At 36.7% G+C, this 25275-nt stretch overlaps 1 protein-coding gene across 1 annotated transcript in view; it reads right to left on the reverse strand.

The window, feature by feature from the left end:
• The window catches only part of MACROD2 (mono-ADP ribosylhydrolase 2), a 1967591-nt gene that overhangs the window by 1492540 nt on the left and 449776 nt on the right, over positions 1 to 25275 (reverse strand). Inside the window, exon 4 of the mRNA XM_065893095.1 lies at positions 18682 to 18711. Within this exon, the coding sequence (XP_065749167.1) occupies positions 18682 to 18711 (30 nt within the window). The remainder of the gene's footprint in view (positions 1 to 18681; positions 18712 to 25275) is intronic.

Here is a 25275-nt window from a genome sequence, read left to right on the forward strand (position 1 = left end):
ATATGATTCTTGGATTTGCTTCAAAATAATCTAGGCGTTCGGCGGATGGAGGTGTAGATGAAACAAGGTTGGCTAAGAGTTGAAAACTGATGAAGCTTCGTGATGAGAAAATTGGATTCTTTATACTATTTTAATTTACATGTGTACATGTTTAAAATTTTCTATCAACTTTAAAAAATAATAACAGAATTGATATAGCAATCTTTTGTGGGGGAGATGGGAAGTGGGTTCAAATTCCTTTTTACTCAAGTTTACATTTTGGCAGCTCTTTCATCAAGGATCTATGATTAATTTTTTCAATGTTTATCTAAAAATGTCTTTATATTTGCCTCACTAGTGAATGATAGTTCCTGTGGGCAAAGAATTCCAGGTTGACATTAATTTCCCTCAGATATTACTTCATCGCCTTTTAGTATCTATTGTTGCTTATAATTTATCTGTCAGTCTAATAGTTGTTTATTCATAGGAAATACTTTCTTTCTGATGTCTTTTAAATCTTTACCTTTCTATTGTATGTTCTATAGCTTTATGATAATGTGTCCACTTCTTGATTTGATTTTTCCTCACTAGAAATCAATAATGTGTGTTCTTTGAGATAATTTATTTCTTTGGCAATTGTGAAAAATTTTCAACTATCTTCTCCTCATATATTGCCTTTTTTTCAATCCTACTTTCTGGAGTTCCCATTGTATATATGTTGAATGTCTGCCCTCTAACTTTCCCTTTCATATTTACCATCTATTTATATCTCTGTGGTGCATTCTGGGTAATTCCTACAGTGCTATCCTCCAAGTCACTAATTATCTCTTCAGTTACATCTAATATGATGTTATAATATCTGTTATTAGAGTTTTTAATTCAAAGTCCACATTTTCCACTCCTAGGATTTGTATTTGTTTCTTTTAACATCTGCCTTTTCTTGACCATGATATTATATCACTTTATCTTAGAGTTTGGATTCTCATTTTTATAGTTTTAATTGTGTTAAACATATTTATTGATATTTTTGATTCTCTTTTAGGATGCTATCTAGCTACCTTAAGTTCTTGGGAGTCTGATCCTGATATCCATGACTCTTGCATATTTGGTGTGGATTTTGGACTGTTTCCTTTATTTTTAAGTAATAGATTATCTTTTAGAAGAGTTTTAGCTTTATGCAGAAATTGAGAAGATAGTATGGAAAGTTCCCATGTACTTCACATCCAGTTCCCCCTATTATTAACATCTTAAATAAGTGTGGTACATCGTTACAATTAATGAACCAACACTGACATATAATTGTTAACTAAGGTCCATAGTTTATTCATATTTCCTTAGTTCTACCTAATGTCTTCTTCTGTTTCAGGATATCATCTAGGATACTACATTATAGTTAGTTGACATGTCTCCTTAGGCTCCTCTTAGTTGTGAGAGTTCCTCCAATTTTCCTTTTTTAAATGATATCAAAATATGATAGTTTCAAGGTATATTGATCAAATATTTTGTTGAATGCCCCTCTACTGGAATTTGTATGATACTTTACTCACAGTTAGATTGGAGTTAAAAAGCTTGAGAGGAAAATAACAGAGGTAATGTGGCATTTTCAATATATCATATCAAAGTACATCCTATCAACATGATTTATCACTGTTGGTTGTAATTTTCATTACCTGGCTGAGGTGTTTATCAGGCTTATCCACTGTAAAGTTCCTAATGAGTTTTATAATTTCTGAAAATGAGATAATTTTGGCATGGCTTTTTCTTTGTGAGAAAACCCCATGGCCTGAGGCTTGGGCACTTACCTTCAGAGTGATTGTGAGTTTGCCTCTAATAGTAGCCCTGGGGGCCAATTTTTATGTTAATTTTTTGTGTTTGGGATTCTCAGACACATAGGTAGTGTAGATTTAAGTACCAAACACAAATAAGTTTCAGGATCAAGATACCAACATTTTAGGAGTCTTCTCCATAGTTTTCTTGAACCACTAGGGAATTTTTTTCAAATCCACGCTTCAGTTGAGATTATAACAATTTGATGAACTTGGCTTTAGGTAAGGATCTAAGCTCTACCCTCCTACTTTATGCAGTCCTATTTCTAATCCCCAAATGAGAACTAGCTTTGTGGCCTCTAGTGTCCAATGCCCCATCACCATATATACTACCACAAGGCACTTACAGTATACAGTTTATATTATAGTTTTGGTTCACTTTGTTTTTTCAGTACTCCCTTATTTATGGCACCCAAAGATGTAATTTCTTTCTTGCAAGCTGACAAATATACTACAATTAATTTTTATTTTATTTTATCCATAACTTAAATGAGTTGTTGCAGGGAGATTTTCTGATTTCCTCAGTCAACCATATCTTTAGAATCTAAAGTCCTTCCCTCAATCTAGTTGGGTCTCTCTCCCCCAATAACACACGTGTGAAAAATTCCTTCCCATGTGATCTGTTCTGTAATGATACCACTGTTGTATTAAAAATTTTCTAAGTCTCAATGGTTTATATTATTAATAGGCAAAACACCTATCACAATGAACATCTAAAATCTTTTATTGAGTTGTGTGAAGAAATATTCAACAGAGATGTATCATTTTAATTTGTGTAATTTAAGTTAATTTAAGTAATTTAAGTGTAAATTGAACTTCAGCCATGAAAACTTCAGAGTAAATGGTTTTACTTTATTTTTATTCTAAAGACTGAACACACTGATCACACAAAGGCTTCATGGGACCCCCACAAGCTAATGAAATGAAGCATGTGTCAGAGAAAAGAAGCAAGGATCTTTAATGGTGCACAAAATTATGAACCTAAAAGTGATTATTTACTGTAATGAAACATAAAGTAGAGGTTATAGCTTCAATGCCTTCACAGCCAGTTCTAAGTAACCTACCATTTTTATGTCTTAATATTTTAAATTACAAGTGTATTACAAAATCAATTCATTGTTTTCAATGAAAAACCTAAATCAAGTAACATATTAAGAGATTACTGTCCATAATTCTCATTGTCCATCGTTCTTCAAGCATGAAATAGAGAGTTCAACAGCTAAGCCAACCTACATAAAAACTTTTCCTAAGGCATGTCCTCAATTCTATTTCTCAATGAATGTTAAATCGTATGAACTGGCACATTAGCACTTTAAACTTTTGCCAGTAGGTTTGAACAAGAAAAATCAATAATGACAATAATATTTCAGATTGAAAGATATAACTAACTGGTTAAATACCTGCAACATGACAAAACATGAATGAGATAATAGCCTTTCCCTCTTTCCATGTAATGCAAATTGTCTGCATTTCATTTCCACATCTATACAAATAAATATTGTTCTCCTTATCCCCCAGAACTTAAAAAATATAACCATAGCATTTAAAGAAAATGATAATATCCTAGCTATATAAACTTCTTAGAAATGAAAGGTAATACAGTACTTAAAATAATTACTGCATAAATATGCATATGATCCTCAAGTTGCCTGCTATAAGTCTTTTTTAAAGTTTTGTCTTTTCATTTAGAGATCACCTAAAGATAAAGATATTACCTTTCTACAGCAAACTGGTCAAAACTGAAATATCTAACCATGCTAAAAATCCAGGATGAAAGATGGTAATACCTCAAAATTAAAATGAAATACATACTACATGTGGTAGAAGCTGCCAGGGGTGTAAAAATGAATATGAAAGCCTCTTTTTTTTCAAAAAGTTTATGCCCCAATTGGGGAATGTATCTTTCCAGGTTCAGTCAGCTTGGCCAGAATGAGAAGGGGCATTTTATCTGCACAGGGCTGCCCCTTTGACAGGGTTTTAGATGGGGCAGTTTTACTCAGAAGGGGAAGTAGGTAAGTACTTAATATGATGAATAATTTCAAAATTAGCTTGAGAATAGAGGGGTCATTGATGACCAAAGTTAGAGGTGGCATAAACAAGGCATGTCCTCAGAATGGCCAATAAAAAGGAAAGTTCAAGCAGAGACATGGATTTTATACCCTCCCCTTCCTCTGCTAGGAAGCATCTGAAAAGCTTAATGACAAATGGCAGACAAGATTAAGGCAATCAGGACTGGGTCAAACTTCTAAGAAGAGAACTAGACAAGTTCATGTGGAATGAGGAAGACATATACTAGAAATCCAACTAGTGTGGGCAGCTTCAGAGTTTGTCCCTAGACTGAGATGCAAGTGAGGTAGTGAAAGGAAAAGGCAAGGCAGGGAGGAGCCTGTGTTGGTGTGACCACCAGACTTTGCTCGGATGCTGTGATGAACCTTTGCTGCCAACACCATTAGTACCAGAGTTCCTTTCTTCAGTTCTAACACTGTTCACTCCATTTTAAGGGGCATGCCTGAATGGTCAGAGGAAGCTGTTTAACGAAAATCTGGATAACACGACTGCAGAACAGTGAGGAGGACTGCTGAAGCACAGCAAGATCTCTGTAAAATATATCTACATCAAACAGTGAAAAATACAACTGAGTGGGTCATTTCCTTCCTCTCCTGGAAAATAACTCATCCTCCAAGATTGCTCCAGTGTCACCTCTTGTGGGAAGCCTTCCCTGACCACTTCGACATGTTGGCTTCATCTTTTCTGCTTCATTTTTCCTGTATTGAGAACCTTTCTAGTTCTTATTATATTAATGTGTAAATAAATATTTATACTTCAGACTGCACTTGGTTATAAGAATCTTTCCTACCTCAATGTCAAGACTAGTATACAATAGGTAATCAGTACATACTGTTGACTATGAAAGAGAAAAAGGAAAGAAAGAAAAAAGGAAGAGGGCAAAATGAAGGGAAGAAAGAAAGAAGGAAGGGAAGAAAGGAGGGAGGGAGGACAAAGGTAGGCTGGTTCACTGTGTAACAGCATGTTGTCAGACCTGGCCTGGCTCCTGGTCACTGCACTCCCCTTCCCCTCTATCTTCCTCTCATCTGAGCCTCCTTATCGCCCCTAGCAGGCTTACCCACCTGCAGTGCCCAGGATCAATCCCTGACACAGTCAGATCTTAAGCCTTATTTTCCATAGATTTGGCATCACATCCCTTTCTGAAGCTCTAATCCTGAGACTGGGTACCCACCTGACCAACAAGGCCAGGGCTCCTGAGTTTCTTTCACCAGGCTGCTCTATCCCAGGACTGAGAAACAGTTGCTACTCCCGAGGCCCATGGCTGGGACTCCTCCAGCTGCTGAGAAGAGGCCAGCAGGCTAACTCACTGCCAGACATGCTTGACTGACTCTCATAAGGGGCCAGCCCCAACACGCTACCTGCTTTAACCAGACTTGCTCCCTCACTGTGGACCACCCTCCTAGATTCCTCCCAGCATGCCTAAGGCCCAGCCAGATCTCAAGGTTTAACAAGAGTGAAACACGTAATCACTGCGGGGATTTGGTTCTGTATGTGGAGAGAGGGTGCCAGGGCTCTCCACTCCGCCTGTGAATGTTTAAGTAATTTATGAAAGCAGTTCCAGTTAAACACACTCAAAAGGCCCTTTAAACATGTTGTTTCTCATGTTAGGAACTCTTGGTAGAAACTCATATTTTTTGTGAAAAAATTGTTCTTCAGGATATCTGTTCTGGTTTTTAAAGAAGGAATCTGATACCTGATGCCCATTCTATTGATATTAATATATCATTTTAAGTCAAAAGATCCATGCAAGGAAAATCCTTGGAACATCTGAAAGAACATGGGGAATGACAACTGCTCAGATAACTCAGCCAAACAGAGACCATGACTGGTAACAGGGAAAGGGCTGTGTTTATTGCCAAACCAATAATCAGTACTGACACACAGTAGTTCCCAAATTAGTATTTGTTGAGTGAATGAATGAATGAACACGTGCTTGTATGTGTGTTTGTATGTAGAAATAAGTAATGGGTGGGTGGAGATACACTGATGGTATCTATTGCATGATACCAAATATTTTTATGATTTTGCTGCTTTTGAAGTACATTTGGTACTTCACCTTGTTAAACTTTGGGCCCACTTTAATAGGCACAAGGAGAGCAAGAAGCCTTTGGTGGTGGAGAAGGGCATAATATATGCTGTGTTCTCATTCTAGAAAAGCAACTTTCCCATGAATTCCATCTGGGACTGAGAGTTTGTTTAGTGGTGGTTGCTTATACCTAGAGTTTTCAAAATTAATCTGCCACAGAATCACCTCAAGGATAAGGTCTAGAATTACAGTATTGATACTAATATACATATATATGTATATATAAGTATGTGTGTATGTGGGTACAATTTAAAAAAAGCAGTTCTACAAATTTATGCATATAAAAAGCCAACCTTAAATTGCTGCTCTGTCAGGAAATGTCATCTTAAATGTCTAACATTATGCCTCAGGCTTCAGCTCTCAGGAGCTCTGACAGACTAAAAGGGGAAGCAAAACCCATAAACCATATCTTGTTTGGGTTCTATTAGCAGGTTCTGGTCTTATTGTGATGATGAAAAGGAAAGACATCATCTAAAGTAAGAGATTGTAAATTTTGTTCCAGTCTGTTACATAATGATCTGAAAGGAATTGAGGAAGTAGCTCTTTAATTCTGCTTTTTTCTTTCTAATTCTGCTTCTTGACATAATTTAAGATTGGCTACAAAGGCTTTTTATTATTATATATTCCAAACGTATGACATCACAGGACTTTGTGCATGTAAAACGTGTTTATTACAGATGAGTGAACACATATTTAAAATGCAATGTGCTCTAAAACTAAAACTCAAGTACACAAAAAAGGTATATGAATATGGACGGCAATCCAGAGGTACCATAAGACAGTGCTATTGTATGTACTTTCAAGTTATCAACTGAGCTTAAGACTTGTGAAAATCAGCCAAGAAAAGCATCATCTATATCTCAGCTGCATGTTTTCCTGTCCTCTCCTTAATTCTTCCTGGTGTGAACAGAGTTACCTACTTTTGCATAGAAAAGGCAAATCTAAACAGCAAAGATATATTAAAAATCACAGAGCAGAGAGACCTTCAAGATAGTGTAGGAGTAAGACGTAGAGATAACCTTCCTCCCCACAAATACATCAGAAATACATCTACATGTGAAACAACTCCTACAGAACACCTACTGAACGCTGGCAGACCTCAGACTTCCCAAAAGGCAAGAAACTCCCCACGTACCTAGGTAGGGCAAAAGAAAAAACAGAGACAAAAGAATAGGGACAGGACCTGAACCTCTGGGAGGGAGCTGTGAAAGAGGAAGTGTCCACACACTAGGAGGCCCTTTCACTGGCAGAGACAGGGGTGGTGGGTGGCAGGTAGCGGTGGGGGCAGCTTTGGAGCCACGGAGGAGAGCACAGCAACAGGGGTGCAGAGGGAAAAGCAGAGAGATTCCCACACAGAGGATCAGTGCCAACCAGCACTCACCAGCCCGAGAGGCTTGTCTGCTCACCTGCCGGCCGGGACAGGTGGGGGCTGGGAGGTGAGGCTCGGACTTGGGAGGTCAGATCCCAGGGAGAGTACTGGGGTTGGCTGTGTGAACAGAGCCTGAAGGGGGCTAGTGCACCACAGCTAGCCAGGAGAGAGTCCAGGAAAGAGTCTGGACCTGCCTAAGAGGCAAGGGACCATTGTTTCGGGGTGCGCGAGGAGAGGGGATTCAGAGCACTGCGTAAATGAGCTCCAGAGATGGGCGCGAGCCGCGGCTAACAGCGCGGGCAGCAGAGATGGGCATGAAACGCTAAGGCTGCTGCTGCAGCCACCAAGAAGCCTGTGTGCAAGCACAGGTCACTATCCATACCTCCCCTCCCGGGAGCCTGTGCAGCCTGCCACTGCACCAGAACACCAGGAGCTATGTGAACAAAGAAGAGACAGGGTAATTTCTCCCAGCAGCCTTAGGAGCAGTGGATTAAACCTCCACAATCAACTTGATGTACCCTGCATCTCTGGAATATCTGAATAAACAACGAATCATCCCAAAATTGAGGCGGTGGACTTTGGGAGCAACTGTAGACTTGGGGTTTGCTTTCTGCATATAATTTATTTCTGGTTTTATGTTTATCTTAGTTTAGCATTTAGGGTTTATTATCATTGGTAGATTTGTTTATTGATTTGGTGGCTCTCATCCTTTTCTCTAAATATATATATATATTTTTCCTTTTTCTCTTTTTGTGAGTGTGTATGTGTATGCTTCTTTGTGTAATTTTGTCTGTATAGCTTTGCTTTTACCATTTTTCCTAGGTTTCTGTCCGTCCATTTTATTTTTTGTTTGTTTTTGGCTTTAGTAGAGTTTTTAGCACTCCTTTTCATTGGTGGATTTGTTTTTTGGTTTGGTGGCTCTCTTCTTTTTTCTTTCTTTTTTAAAAATTACTCATAATTGTTTTTTTATTTTTAATAATCTTTTTCTATCTTAATAACTTTATGTTATTTTATTTTCTTCTTTCTTTTTTTTCTCCCTTTTCTTCTGAGCTGTGTGGCTCACAGGGTCTTGGTGCTCTGGGCGGGTGTCACGCCTGTGCCTCTGAGGTGGGAGAGCCAAGTTCAGGAAATTGGTCCACCAGAGACCTCCCAGCTCCACATAACATCAAATGGCAAAAGCTCCCCCAGAGATCTCCATCGACACAGCTACATTCAACGACCGACAAGCTATAGTGCTGGACAGCCTGTGCCAAACAACCAGAAAGACAGGGACACAACCCCACCCAAGAGCAGAGAGGCAGCCTAAAATCATAATGTCACAGACACCCCAAAACACACCACTGGATGCAGTCCTACCTACTAGAAAGACAAGATCCAGCCTCATCCACTGAAACACAGGCACCAGTCGCTTCCACCAGGAAGGCTACACAGCCCACTAAGCCAACCTTAGCCACTGGGGGGAGACACTGAAAACAACAGGAACTATGAATCTGCAGCCTACAAAAAGGAGACCCCAAACACAGAAAGTTAAGCAAAATGAGAAGACAGAGAAACACACAGCAGATGAAGGAGCAAGGTAAAAACCCACCAGACCAAACAAATGAAGAGGAAATAAGCAGTATACATGAAAAAGAATTCAGAGTAATGATAGTAAAGATGATCGAAAATCTTGGAAATAGAATGGACAGAATACAAGAAACCTTTAACAAGGACCGAGAAGAACTAAAGAGCAAACAAACAATGATGAATAACACAATAAATGAAGGTAAAAATTCTCTAGAAGGAATCAATAGCAGAATAACTGAGGCAGAAGAACGGATAAGTGACCTGGAAGATAAAAGAGTGGAAATAACTACCACAGAGCAGAATAAAGAAAAAAGAATGAAAAGAATTGAGGACAGTCTCAGAGACCACTGCGACAACTTTAAACACAACAACATTCGAATTATAGGGGGCCCAGAAGAAGAAGAGGAAAAGAAAGGGACTGAGAAAATATTTGAAGAGATTATAGTTGAAAACTTCCCTAATATGGGAAAGGAAATAGTCAATCAAGTCCAGGAAGCACAGAGAGTCCCATACAGGATAAATCCAATGAGAAACACTCCGAGACACTTAATCAAACTATCAAAAATTAAATACAAAGAAAAATATTAAAAGCAGCAAGGGAAAAGCAACAAATAACATACAAGAGAATCCCCATAGGTTAACACCCAATCTTTCAGCAGAAAGTCTGCAAGCCAGAAGGGAGGGGCAGGACATATTTAAAGTGATGAAAGGGAAAAACCTACAACCAAGATTACTCCACCCAGTAAGGGTCTCATTCAGATGTGATGGAGAAATTAAAACCTTTACAGACAAGCAAAAGCTAAGAGAATTCAGCACCACCAAACCAGCTTTACAACAAATGCTAAAGGAACTTTGCTAGGCAGGAAAAACAAGAGACGGAAAAGAACTACAATAACAAACCTCCCAAAATTAAGAAAATGGTAATAGGAACATACATGTCGGTAACTACCTTAAATGTGAATGGATTAAATGCTTAAACCAAAAGACAGAGACTGGCTGAATGGATACAAAAACAAGACCCATATATATGTTGTCTACAAGAGACCCACTTCAGGTCTAGGGACAAATGCAAACTGGAAAGTGAGGGGATGAAAAAAGATATTCCATGCAAATGGAAATCAAAAGAAAGCTAGAGTAGCAATTCTCATATCAGATAAAATAGACTTTAAAATAAAGACTATTACAAGAGACAAAGAAGGACACTACATACTGATCAAGGGATCAATCCAAGAAGAAGATATAACAATTGTAAATATTTATGCACCCAACATAGGAGCATCTCAATACATAAAGCAGATGCTAACAGCCATAAAAGGGGAAATCAACAGTAACACAGTCACAGTAGAGGACTTTTAACACCCAACTTTCAACAATGGACAGATCATCCAAAATGAAAATAAATAAGGAAACACAAGATTTAAATGATACATTAAACAAGATGAACTTAATTGATATATATAGAACATTCCATCAAAAACAACAGAATACACTTTCTTCTCAAGTGCTCATGGAACATTCTCCAGGATAAATCATATCTTGGGTCACAAATCAAGCCTTGGTAAACTTAAGAATATTGAAATTGTATCAAGTATCTTTTCCAACCACACTATGTGACTAGATATCAAATACAGGAAAAAAAATTGTAAAAAATACAAATATATGGAGGCTAAACAATACACTACTAAATAACCAAGAGATCACTGAAGAAATCAAAGAGGAAATCAAAAAATACCTAGACACAAATGAAAATGAAAACACCACAAACCAAAACCTATGGATGCAGCAAAAGCAGTTCTAAGGGAAGTTTATAGCAATACAATCCTACCTCAAAAAACAAGAAACATCTCAAATACACAATCTAACCTTACACCTAAAGCAAATAGAGAAAGAAGAACAAAAAAAAAAACCCCAAACATAGCAGAAGGAAAGAAATCATAAAGATCAGATCAGATATAAATGAAAAAGAAATGAAGGAAACAACAGCAAAGATCAATAAAACTAAAAGTTGATTTTTGAGAAGATAAACAAAATGGATAAACCATTAGCCAGACTCATCAAGAAAAAAATGGAGAAGACTCACATCAATAGAATTAGAAATGAAAAAGGAGAAGTTACAACTGACACTGCAGAAATACAAAGGATCATGAGAGATTATTACAAGCAACTATATGCCAATAAAACAGACAACCTGGAAGAAATGTACAAATTCTTACAAAAATACAACCTTCCAAGACTGAAGCTGGAAAAAATAGAAAATATAAACAGACCAATCACAAGCACTGAAATTGAGACTGTGATTAAAAATCTTCCAACAAACAAAAGCCCAGACCAGATAGCTTCACAGGCGAATTCTATCAAATATTTACAGAAGAGCTAACACCTTTCCTTCTCAAATTTTCCAAAATATATCAGAGGGAAGAACACTCCCAAACTCCTTCTATAAGGCCACCATCATCCTCATACCAAATCCAGACAAAGATGTCACAAAGAAAGAAAACTACAGGCCAATATCACTGATGAAACTACAGGCCAATATTAGTGATAGATGGAAAAATGCTCAACATAATACTAGCAAAGAGAATCCAACAGCACATTAAAAGGATCATACACCATGATCAAGTGGGGTTTATCCAGGGAATGCAAGGATTCTTCAATATATGCAAATCAATCAATGTGATAAACCATATTAACAAACTGATGGTGAAAAACCATATGATCATCTCAATTGATGCAGAAAAATCTTTTTACAAAATTCAACACCCATTTATGAAAAAAACCCTCCAGAAAGTAGGCATAGAGGGAACTTACCTCAACATAATAAAGGCCATATATGATAAACCCACAGCTAACATTGTTCTCAATGGTGAAAAACTGAAACCTTTTCCACTAAGATCAGGAACAAGACAAGGTTGTCCACTCTCACCACTATTATTCAACATAGTTTTGGAAGTTCTAGCCACAGCAATCAGAGAAAAAAAAGAAATAAAAGGAATGCAAATTGGAAAAGAAGTTAAGCTGTCACAGTCTGCAGATGACACGATACTGTACACAGAGAATCCTAAAGATGCTACCAGAAAACTACTAGAGCTACCTAAGGAGACAAAAGACCTGTATGCAGAAAAGCAGAAGACACTGATGAAAGAAGTTAAAGATGATACAAACAGATGGAGAGATATACCACGTTCTTGGATTGGAGGAATCAACACTGTGAAAATGACTCTACTACCCAAAGCAATCTACAGATTCAATGCAATCCCTATCAAACTACCAATTGCATTTTTCACAGAACTAGAACAAAAAAAAATCACAATTTGTATGGAAACACAAAAGACCCCGGATAGCCAAAGCAGTCTTGAGAAAGAAAAGTGGAGATGGAGGAATCAGGCTTCCTGACTTCAGACTATACTATAAAGCTACAGTAATCAAGACATTATGGTACTGGTAGAAAAACAGAAATATAGATTAATGGAACAAGATAGAAAGCCCAGAGATAAACCCACACACATATGGTCACCTTATGTTTGATAAAGGAGGCAAGAATATACAATGGAGAAAAGACAGCCTCTTCAATAAGTGGTGCTGGGAAAACTGGACAGCTACCTGGAAAAGAATGAAATTAGAACACTCCCTAACAACATACACAAAAATAAACTCAAAATTGATTAGATACCTAAATGTAAGACCGGACACTATAAAACTCTTAGAGGAAAACATAGGCAGAACACTCTGTGACATAAATCACAGCAACATCCTTTTTGACCCACCTGCTAGAGAAATGGAAATAAAAATAAACAAATGGGACCTAATGAAACTTCAAAGCTTTTGCACAGCAAAGGAAACCATAAGCAAGACAGAAGGACAGCCTTCAGAATGGGAGAAAATATTTGCAAATGAAGCACCTGACACAGGATTAATTTCCAAACGTTACAAGAAGCTCATGCAGCTCCATACCAAAAAAAAAAAAAAAAAAAAAAAAAAAAAACAGACAACACAATCCAAAAATGGGCAGAAGACCTCAACAGACATTTCTCCAAAGAGGATATACAGATTGCCAACAAACACATGAAGGGATGCTCAACATCACTAATCATTAGATAAATGCAGATCAAAGCTACAATGAGGTATCCTCTCACACCAGTCAGAATGGCCATCATGAAAAAATGCAGAAACAATAAGTGGTGGAGAGGATGTGGAGAAAAGGGAACCCTCTTGCATTATTGGTGGGAATGTGAATTGATACAGCCACTGTGTAGAACAGTATGGAGGTTCCTGAAAAAGCTAAAAATAGAACTAGGACTACCATATGACCCAGCAGTCCCACTACTGGGCATATACCCTGAGAAAGCCATAATTCAAAAAGAGTCATGTACCACAATGTTCACTCCAGCACTATTTACAATAGCCAGGACATGGAAGCAACCTAAATGCCCACCAACAGATGAATGGATAAAGAAGATGTGGTACATATATACAATGGAATATTACTCAGCCATAAAAAGGAATGAAATTGGATCATCTGTAGAGACATGGATGGATCTAGAGACTGTCATACAGACTGAAGTAAGTCAGAAAGGGGCAAGCAAATATCGTATATTAACGCATATTTGTGTAACCTAGAAAAAAAATGGTTCTGAAGAACCTAGAGGCAGGAGAGAAATAAAGATTCAGATGTAGAGAATGGACTTGAGGACGTGGGGAGGGGGAAGGGTAAGCTGGAACGAAGTGAGAGAGTGGCATGGACATATATACACTACCAAATGTAAAACAGATAGCTAGTGGGAAGCAGCTTCATAGCCACAGGGAGATCAGCTCAGTGCTTTGTGACCACCTAGAGGTGTGGGGTAGGGAGAGTGGGAGGGAAATGCAAGAGGGAGGAGATATGGGGACATATTTATATGTATAGTTGAGTCACTTTGTTATAAAGCAGAAAGTAACACACTGTTGTAAAGCAATTATACTCCAATAAAGATGTGAAAAAACCAAAAACTCACAGAGCAAAGGCACGAGCCCTGAGTGGGACTCAAGAACCCTGTCTTCTTATTGGACCTTTGCACTTTATAAGCTGTGTGACCTTGAAGAAGTCACTAAATCTCCCTAAGTCACATTTCCCTCAGTGATTAAAGTAATAATAATAATAATAAATAACACTGATCTCATTCGAGCATTGTGGCCGAGACAGTGCTATGTATTTACCACACCATTTCCTCTTCCTGGGAATGCTGGAAGACTCCATTCTTCCCAGACTTCCTTGTAGCTCGGTTGGGGGTCACTTGCCTGAATTCTGACCCATAGAACGTGGGCAGGAGTGACATAAGCCATTCACGAACTGCTCTGTAAATACATCCCACAAGATCCACCAGCTGTCTCTTCCTGTTTTGTGACTGAAGCCACATACCACATAGAGTAGTTACAAGATAGAGAAGCAACCTGAGACTCTGTGTCACCACCTGTAGGAGAGCCTGAGTAGAACAGCCACCAATATACTCGACATTGATGTGAGCAAGAAATTAACCTTATTGTTTTAACCACTAAGATTTTTAGGTTTCTTACCATAGCATAATGTAGCCTACCCTGACTAAGAAAAGGACTAAATGAGAAAATTAAATTTACTTGTTTTATATCTGAATGTGCTATACTGCTATGCAGGTTAGTACTGGGAGCAATGATGGAGAGCTTGTAAAAACTAATAGAACTTCTAAGGTTTTTTTGACATTATACCATTACCTAGATTATATAAAGGCTTCCTGAAAGACAGAATCCAGTCACTATAGACCAGCCACATTCTTACTTAAATATTAGTATATTTATTTGCCCTTAACATATCTGGGACATATATACATAGATGATCCATTTTACCAAGTATTTTAACTGATAGACTAGGTAGTTGAAGCCCTATCACTTATACTCACTACAATGACACTAAGTGACACTAAGTTCCTAAAGAGAGTGACCTCTGGCCCAAAGATGAAAATCCACACCTATGTGAAATGATTCTCTCACTTTAAAATTAAAACTGAGTGGGTGGGCTTCCCTGGTGGCGCAGTGGTTGAGAGTCCGCCTGCAGATGCAGCGGACATGGGTTCGTGCCCCAGTCTGGGAAGATCCCACATGCCGCAGAGTGGCTGGGCCCATAAGCCATGGCCGCTGAGCCTGCGCATCCGGAGACTGTGCTCCGCAACGGGAGAGGCCACAGCAGTGAGAGGCCCGTGTACCGCAAAAAACAAACAAACAAAAAACTGAGTGGGTCATTGTGACCATTTTTAAAATCTCCTCTTAGGAGATCTCTTGTCTTGATCATGAGCACTCCAAAAAAAAAAAAAAAAAGAGCAAAACACTACGATTATAGATAATACAACTTTGTATAGACTGATTTTTGCCTAAATTTCAAGTGCAACTTATACAGAACTGGGGGGAAGCCCTCCTGAGAACCTGAAAAAATGGTACTTAAGATACTATTATTATTTTTTTATGTGGTCCCAAATTTTCTTGATCAAATTGTTTAGTCAATCAAAGAATTATTTCCTGTAGAGGTTTTTGAAGGTATATTAATTCAAGTCAATAAAAGGAATCATTGATCAAATCCAAGAGGACTGCATCAGTTCTAGGCTCCTTATTAGATGATTATTAGCTGTTGCTGTACAAATATCACTGACAGGATTAATAAGATTTGTCACAGAATCAAAAGGCCAAAAATCAGTTCAGAGAAGGCTAAAAATATTCCTTAAATTTAAGTTTTAAATGCAGCTTTCCAAAAATCAGACATGTATTTTAGAGCAATCTTGACATCTCCAGAAGTGCATAAATGAATTAAACCTGTCAATGACCTACTTTAATGAAAGAAATTACATCCATCTTAAATACCTATAATTTATCTTTATGATGATACTGAGTTGCTAATTTTAGAATTCAGAAATGAGAAATTATGGCAAATAACTGCATTTAGCAAAATCAACCACCTAGAGGACAGTCAAGTATATACTTCAGGTAAACAGAACATTGAGTTTGCCCATTCCTGAACGTCTTGCCATTGCTAAAAATGTACACTGTATCTACACACAGGTTGAAGGAACCACAAGGAAATACAGGCCAACTCACTAGCGTTAATTCTATACACACCAACCATGTATACATATATTGAAACAAAGCAGCTTGACAAGGGTACCTGAACAGCAGCCTACCTTCCCCAAAATGGCAGGGACTGCTCATTGCCTGCCAAACCTCCACCCTCCCCTTCTTCCTTAGAAAAGAGCACTGCTTTTTTTTGATGAGCACATTTCTTCCTGGCATAAAACTATATTATCCATGAATGAACATTTGATCAATTCAAGGATATGAGACATCAGATAAAGCTGCTTAAAGAAAACTGGCTTGTCTCTTAGGGGCCACCTTTTTGATTTTTTGCCTTTCTTACTCCTCCTGACACCCATATTTTTGATGCCTAGAGTCCAGCAGCCTCTGTGGACCCTGAGTTCCACACAGTAGGAAGGAAGAGCAGAAAAGCCAGAGCTTGAGCACTTGATGACAGGATGGGATTACTGCACAGCCACTCTAGTCTACATCTAAGCTACTTTCACAGGGGACAGAAACATTTTTCTATCTCCTTTAAGTCACTATTATTTGGGGGGTTTCTGTTATGGGCAGCTAAAGTGATTTTAACTTATATAATTAGTCAATTCAGTTTTTTTTTAAATAGCCAAGAACCATAAATTAACTATCTAGCTAATTTGTCTGCTGTTTTAAATTGATAGATTTGTATATGTAGACTCAGTTTTAACTTTTTTTATCCTACTTAACAGTACTAGTCAAATTTGTTAAAATACTAATATGTCATGTAAGAAAATCATCACTATGAATGACTTATTTTAATGTTTCCTTCACATATTATAAGAAACCTAGAGATAAAAATTTATTGGGAATCCAGTACATTCCTAAGGAATAGTTCTCTTCTAGTTCCCAAAGAATACCAAAAAGAAGAAGAAGAAGAAGAACAATGAGAAACCCTGTATATTTATATTTTCTAAAGTAATTTGGGGAAGAAGAAAAATACTCTGCTATAGAATGTGCATTGACATGTGGTAATATGAAGAGCACTTTCTAGTTTAAACTATTTTCTATCATTTCTATTTCCAACATTCTGTTTTTAAAAATCTATTGATTCTTATATGGGAACAATGGTTAAAATTTTAATTTTCAAATAAAATTTAAGCTGAAACCTCCTGATGATGATTTATAAAGGATAACATTTCTTAAAAGTTGGGGATCAAGTAAACAAGTTCTAACTTGTTTGTTGAAAACCTAAAGCTCTGTATATACAATCATATCTATTTCAACCACATACATGAAAAGAGGGAGCAAGAGGAAGAGGGAGAGAGAAAACAAACCTATTTATGTCCATCTGGGTCCTAAATGAAAAGGACCCCATTCTACTGTATACTTTATTCCTCCCCTACCATGTAGTATAGACTGGGGCTAGGTAAGCTTTCATCTTTCAACCTAGAAATAAAAATAATAAATAGTTCCAAGAATTTAGTATCAAAAAAGAATTCCTAGTACAGAAATCTCTCTCTTCCTCATCTCACTTTGATCTCTTTCTCTCTCTCCTCTAAAAAGGAAGAAAGAAAAAGCAAAATGCCATTACTAATTTCTTTTTTTATTTTTCACAGTAAGTCACTGATATATTAAGCTCTCAGGCTACAAAGTCATAGTGATTTTAGTCATTATTATGAAAAAAAAAGATAAAAACTACAAGTCTCCAGATGTATTGTTTTAAAATTCATATTAAAAGTGACTCTATCATGCAGCCACTATTGAAAACAGTATGGAGGTTCCTCAAAAAACTAGAGTTGCCATATGATCCAGCAATTCAACTCCTGGGCATATATCTGGACAAAACTATAATTCAAAAAGATACATGCACCCCTATGTTCATAGCAGCACTATTCACAATAGCCAAGACATGGATACAACCTTAATGTCCATTAACAGATGAATGGATAAAGAAGATGTGGTATATATACACAATGGAATATTACTCAGCCATAAAAAAGAATGAAATAATGCCATTCACAGCAACATGGATGGACCCAGAGATAAGCATACTAAGTGAAGTAAGTCAGAAAGAGAAAGACAAATCCCATATGATATCACTTATATGTGGAATCTAAAATATGACACAAATAAACTTATCTATAAAACAGAAACACACTCAAAGATATAGAGAACAGCCTTGTGGTTGCCAAGGTGGAAGGGGTGTGAGGGAGGGATGGATTGGGAGTTTGGGCTTAGCAGATGCAAACTAGTATATATAGAATTGATAAACAACAAGGTCCTACTGTGTAGCACAGGGAACTATATTTGATATCCTGTGATAATGTAAAATGGAAGAGAATATGGAGAAGAATGTATATATATTTATACATGTGTATAACTGAATCACTTTGTTGCACAGTGGAAATTAACACAACATTGCAAATCAACTATACTTAAAAAGTGACTATCATCTGCTATATGTGTGTTCATCTCAATAGCTTATTGCTGCTATAGTTTATGCCAAAGATAGAAATATAAAGCTTGATGAGAACAACAACAGTATTCTGCATATTTTGAAGTCAGTTAAAATAACGTTTAGGCAAACCCAAGATATTTCTATTATAAATTTTCTAAGATTATAATTTGCGTGGTTGATGACTACAGCAAAATTAATTTTCTTTAGAGTAACACAGAACTTACTAAACATCTTATGGTTGGTGTAGTAATAAAATATATTTTAAGTGATGTTCAGGACTTACCACCTCCACCTCCAAGAAGACTGGTATTTGCTGTTCAAAAGAAAACAAAATAAAAGACATTAAATAATATATAAAAATATAATATGCCAGAGTAGTTCAGGAAAAGTTGGTAATGATCATGCTGTACATACACACACACACTCACACACACACACACACACACACACACACATATATATATTACAATATGTACTTGCATATAAAGACAGACTTTATTACTGTTTTATTATGGTATGAAAATTGAAATATTTCACTATTTTTCTTTTTTCTCTTCAAATGAATATTTTTACAATGTACTTCCTTCTAATAAAATGAAGTACATATGTGATCCTTTTTTTTCCATTCTGTATCTAAATTAATCTTTTGGTTTCTCCATTTTATCAACTAGAGATAGAACAATGTTATTTAGGCAATTTCAACAATTTCAAAGAACAATGTAACAAGAAAGTATAATGATAATTTTAATTAAATTAAACACCATCAAATAAAGCTATCTCAAGACACTCTGCAATAAGAATGAACTCAAATAGTGACAGATTTATTCGTTTTTACATTAATTTTTTGTTTGAGGGAAAGAAATAAATTTTAAATATTTTTGTAAAACAATGATGTGTCATTTCTTACCCATTTCTTACCCATTTATATGACCATGGTATAAATGGTCATAATTATATGACTTCATAATTATGAAGTCAAATAATAAGCAAAATATAAGACTATTCCATTTAGATTTTTTTAAGAGGTCAGATTTTCAGAAGGTTCCACTGCAGTTTTCTGCTGAAGTATTAAGCAACTTTGCGCCTATGTTTATCTAGTCTCTACAAAAGCCAGAAAACAGAAGTCCTGCAGCAACATAAAAAAAGTATGTGGTAATCAAAGTCCCTTTCTTTGTGGAGAAACCTGAGCTACCAAAAGATTAAAGAAATCACTTAAGAAAGAGGAGTAGGAATCTTTAACTTGAATTTTCCTGTGATGTCCACAAACCACGCACTGCCATAATAAGAGAAGCAAATATCAGAGTGTTAATGATTCTATCAATAAATAATGGAGCATTTTAAGAATAAATGCCTATATTCATATGTGATGGTTTGCTAATTATTGAAACACTAAAGAGAACATCATGAAAATGCGTGGAGAACAAATGCCTTTGAAGGTTTTCTCAATATGTCAATCTTAGAGCATCAAATCTTGTCTCATATGATCTTTCAAGTACAGGGCCATCTAATTGCTGCTCACGCCTTCCCCGCAGTGCTTTCATCACAAATATGGACTGCGTAGCAATCATTAGTCAACCATAAACAAAATTCGCTTCAGATATTACATTTTATTTACTTTTTTAACTTTCTTTTTTTTCTTTATTTGGGTCGCGCCACGTGGCATGTGGGATTTTAGTTCCCTGACCATGGATCAAACCTGTGCCTCCTGCAGTGGAAGCGTGTGGTGTTAACCACTAGACCGCAAGGGAAGTCCCACTTCAGATATTATAAAGTCATCTGCCACCCTGTCACCTCTGGTCCCCCAAATCCTTCTGACTTCACAGTGAAAATGTTAAGTATTTACATAGATCGTATCCAGGACTTAATTCCCTGCCCCAAATCAAACTTTGTAACTGCTGAAGTGGTAACTTGCTGAAGGGAAATGAGGAAAGATGTTATGAATTCTATCTTGGTTCCATACCCTTTAGTGGATGGGAGAAATTTCATGATGTTTCTTGGCAAACCCAAACATTTTCTTAAAAATCTTAGCTACATGCATTTATAAAACTGCATGGCATTTCACACTCCTGCCGATTTTTTATTTTTGTATTTGACTGAGAACTCCTTCCCTGTCTATAGGTTTTCCAGATCCCAGAAACTCCATCTGTTGTCCTCCAATTTATACATATTCATTCATAAAGAAAAATGTATTTCCAACAACAAACAACAACAGCAATGAATAGTAGCTTTACATGCAAATTATCATGCCTAGAATCACAATAACACAATATAACCTATTTTCACCCAATGCTTTGCTCAGTAAAGGTGGAGGCTGCCTCTTTTGAGAGCACAGCACAAGACCCATCTGTTTAACCAGGCCCTCGTCCAATAGAGGTGGGTGGATGTGTGGGAGCAGGTGTAGGAACTGGAACTCCAGTCCTGGAGAACCATCAAGTCAGTTTATGTCAGATGTGTGCTCGCGTCTAGGTGAGCATGTCTGGCCACATTTTAACATCTACATAGAAGTATTTTATAAAATTGTGGCATTTACATAGGGCACAATCACTTTTAAGATAATTTCATGTGCATTACCAGTCATGTAATAGAATCTTAATCTAAGCTGCTTAAATAGATTCAAAGCAATTCTAAATAACTGTAATCCTGATAATGATTTTTCTAAAGAACCTATCAAATTTAAGTCTATTTTTTCAATTTCTGTTCTCTAAAAATTAAAAAATAAAATGTTTACATTATTAGGAAAAATATCAAGACAATTTTCTTCAGTAAAAGTGACAAAAATATTGGCAAATAAAAGTGAAACTTTATTATGATTTCTAATATTATTCTACCTTCACAAAGCACCTTATGCATAATATAACTGATTGTCAACATTTATTGGTCAGGTGGATTAATATTATTTCTTCCATTTTACAAAAGTGAAAATGACTTTTGTGTTTCTAAAATTAGTAGTCATTTAATTTTTACTTAATTATTTCTAATAAATCGAGGTATATCCTAATTAGAGAGGAAGCCCCTAAAGATAAAGTCTGAGTTTAATAATTTGGCCTGCATTTAATAAGTTCTCAATACATGTTTTCCAACAGTGAGATAACTGGCAGGATTAATCCCATTTCTTTATTGACGTAGAAGAGGTTTTTGTTTACTGAAGTGTGTGGAAAGAGCAAACTTTGGTCCTTTTCTTCCTGTAAGATCAAGGTCTGTTAAAGAAACTCTTAAAAGTTTATTTGGAAATAGTGATTAAAATTGCATGAAATACATTTATATAGTTATTGTCCCTCCCTAGGTCCCCTGCTAGAGGGAATTTTGGATATGCCTCTTGTTATTCCTAGAGTTACATATGGAAGGTAAAGGAGAAAGGAACAAAGAAAACTTAAAGCTGATAAGCATGATGCTACTGCTTCTAGATTGAGATTTAAAAATCTCTTCTCTGAGCATGCTTACTAATCAACACTATTTTCCTTTTTTTTTTTTATTTTTAATTTTTTATTAGATTTAGGCTCACTTTTCTACTCCCTGTCAAGAATACTTCATAGACAGTGCCATATACATATGTATATATTTTCGTAGTAGCATGGCTAATTGCTACTACTTTTTTTTCTTATACAGCAGGTTGTTATTAGTTATCCACTTTATACATATTAGTGTATATATGTCAATCCCAATCTCTCAATTCATCACACCACCACACTTGACCTCTCCACTTTCCCCCATTGGTGTTCATACGTTTCCTCTCTACATCTGTGTCTCTATTTCTGCCCTGCAAACCGGTTCATCTGTAGCATTTTTCTAGGTTCCACATATATGCGTTAATATACGAAAAATGTTTTTCTCTTTCTGACTTACTTCACTCTGTATGACAGTCTCTAGATCCATGCACATCTCTACAAATGACTCAATTTCATTCCTTTTTATGGCTAACATTCCATTGTATATATGTACCACATCTTCTTTATCCATTCATCTGTCGATGGACATATAGGTTGCTTCCACGACCTGGCTATTGTAAATAGTGCTGCAATGGGGCTTCCCTGGTGGCGCAGTGGTTGAGAATCTGCCTGCTAAGGCAGGGGACACGGGTTCGGGCCCTGGTCTGAGAAGATCCCACATGCCGTGGGACAACTAGGAGCGTGAGCCACAACTACTGAGCCTGCGCGTCTGGAGCCTGTGCTCCGCAACAAGAGAGGCTGCGAGAGTGAGAGGCCCGCGCACCGCGATGAAGAGTGGCCTCCACTTGCCACAACTAGAGAAAACCCTCGCACAGAAACGAAGACCCAAAACCGCCCTAAATTAATTAATTAAGGAAAAAAAAAGAGTAAATCCTATTTAAAATAATTCATGTAGTCCAACCAGTTAAAAAAAAAAAAAATAGTGCTGCAATGAACATTGGGGTGCATGTGTCTTTTTGAATTATGTTTTTCTCTGGGTATATGCCCAGTAGTGGGATTTCTGGGTCATATGGAAATTCTATTTTTAGTTTTTTAAAGAACCTCCATACTGTTCTCCATAGTGGCTGTATGAATTTACACTCCCACCAACAGTGCAAGAGGGCTCCCTTTTCTCCATACCCTCTCCAGCATTTGTTGTTTGTAGATTTTCTGATGATGCCCATTCTAACTGTTGTGAGGTGATACCTCATTGTAGTTTTGATTTGTATTTCTCTAATAATTTGTGATGTTGAGCAGCTTTTCATGTGCTTCTTGGCCATCTGTATGTCTTCCTTGGAGAAATGTCTATTTAGGTCTTGTGCCCATTTTTCGATTGGGTTGATTGCTTTTTTAATATTGAGCTGCATGAGCTGTTTATAAACTTTGGAGATTAATCCTTTGTCCATTGATTTGTTTGCAATTATTTTCCCATTCTGAGGGTTGTCTTCTCTTGTTTGTAGTTTCCTTTGCTTTACAAAAGCTTTTAAGTTTCATTAGGTCCCATTTGTTCATTTTTGGTTTTATTTCCATTACTCTAGGAGGTGGATCAAAAAAGATCTTGCTGTGATTTATGTCAAAGAGTATTCTGCCTATGTTTTCCTCTAACAGTTTTATAGTGGGCAGTCTTACATTTAGGTCTCTAATCCATCCTGAGTTTTTTTTTGTGTATGGTGTTAGGGAGTGTTCTAATTTTCTTCTTTTACATGTAGCTCTCCAGTTTTCCCAGCACCACTTATTGAAGAGACTGCCTTTTCTCCATTGTATATTCTTGCCTCCTTTGTCAAAGATTACTTGACCATAGGTGCATGGGTTTATCTCTGAGCTTTCTATATCCTGTTCCACTAAGCTATATTTCTGTTTTTGTGCCAGTACCATACTGTCTTGATTACTGTAGCTTTGTAGTATATTCTGAACTCAGGGATTCTGCTTCCTCCAGCTCCTTTTTTTCCCCTCAAGACTGCTTTGGCTCTTCAGGGTCTTTTGTGTCTCCATATAAATTTTAAGATGTTTTTGTTCTAGTTCTGTAAAAAATGCCATTGGTAATTTGATAAGGATTGCACTGAGTCTATAGATTGCTTTGGGTAGTATAATCATTTTCGCAATATTGTTTCTTTCAATATGAGAACATGATATATCTCTCCATCTGTTTTTATCATCTTTAATTTCTTTCATCAGTGTCTTACAGTTTCCTGCATACAGGTCTTTTGTTTCCCCAGGTAGGTTTATTCCTACATATTTTATTCTTTTCGTTGCCATGGTAAATGAGAGCGTTTCCTTAATTTCTCTTTCAGATTTTTCATCATTAGTGTATAGGAATGCAAGAGATTTCTGTACATTAATTTTATAGTCTGCAACTTTACCAAATTCATTGATCAGCTCTAGTAGTTTTCTGGTAGCATCTTTAGGATTCTCAGTGTACAGTATCATGTCATCTGCAAACAGTGACAGTTTTACTTCTTTTCCAATTGGATTCCTTTTATTTCTTTTCTCCTCTGATTGCCATGGTTAGGACTTCCAAAATTATATTGAATAATAGTGGTGAGAGTGGACATCATTGTCTTCTTCCTGATCTTAGAGGAAATGCTTTCAGTTTTTCACCATTGAGAATGAGGTTTGCTATGGGTTTGTCATATATGGCCTTTATTATGTTGAGGTAGGTTCCCTCAATACCCACTTTCTGGAGAGGTTTTATCACAAAGGGTGTTGAATTTTCTCAAAATACTTTTCTGCATCTATTGAGATGATCGTATGGTTTTTATTCTTCACTTTGTTGATGTGGTGTATCACATTGATTGATTTGCGTATATTGAAGAATCCTTGCATCCCTGGGATAAATCTCACTTAGTCATGGTGTGTGATCCTTTTACTGTGTTGTTGGATTCTGTTTGCTAGTATTTTGTTGAGGATTTTTGCATCTATATTCATCAGTGATACTGGTCTGTAATTTTCTTTTTTTGAAGTATCTTTGTCTGGTTTTGGTATCAGGGTGATGGTGGCCTCATAGAATGAGTTTGGGAGTGTTCCTTTCTCTGTAATTTTTGGGAAGAGTTTGAGAAGGAAGGGTGTTAGCTCTTCTATAAATGTTTGATAGAAATCACCTGTGAAGCCATCTGGTCCTGGACTTTTGTTTGTTGGAAGATTTTTAATCAGTTTCAATTTCATTAATTGTGATTGGTCTGTTCACATTTTCTATTTCTTCCTGGTTCAGTCTTGGAAGATTATACCTTTCTAAAAATTTGTCCATTTCTTCCCAGTTGTCCATTTTATTGGCATAGAGTTGCTTGCAGTAGTCTCTTAGGATGCTTTGTATTTCTGTGCTGTCTGTTGTAATTTCTCCTTTTTCATTTCTAATTTTATTGATTTGAGTCCTCTCCCTCTTTTTCTTCATGAGTCTGGCTAATGGATTATCAATTTTGTTTATCTTCTCAAAGAACCAGCTGTTAGCTTTATTG

Source organism: Phocoena phocoena, chromosome 15, assembly GCF_963924675.1.
Source record: "Phocoena phocoena chromosome 15, mPhoPho1.1, whole genome shotgun sequence".
Taxonomy (NCBI): domain Eukaryota; kingdom Metazoa; phylum Chordata; class Mammalia; order Artiodactyla; family Phocoenidae; genus Phocoena; species Phocoena phocoena.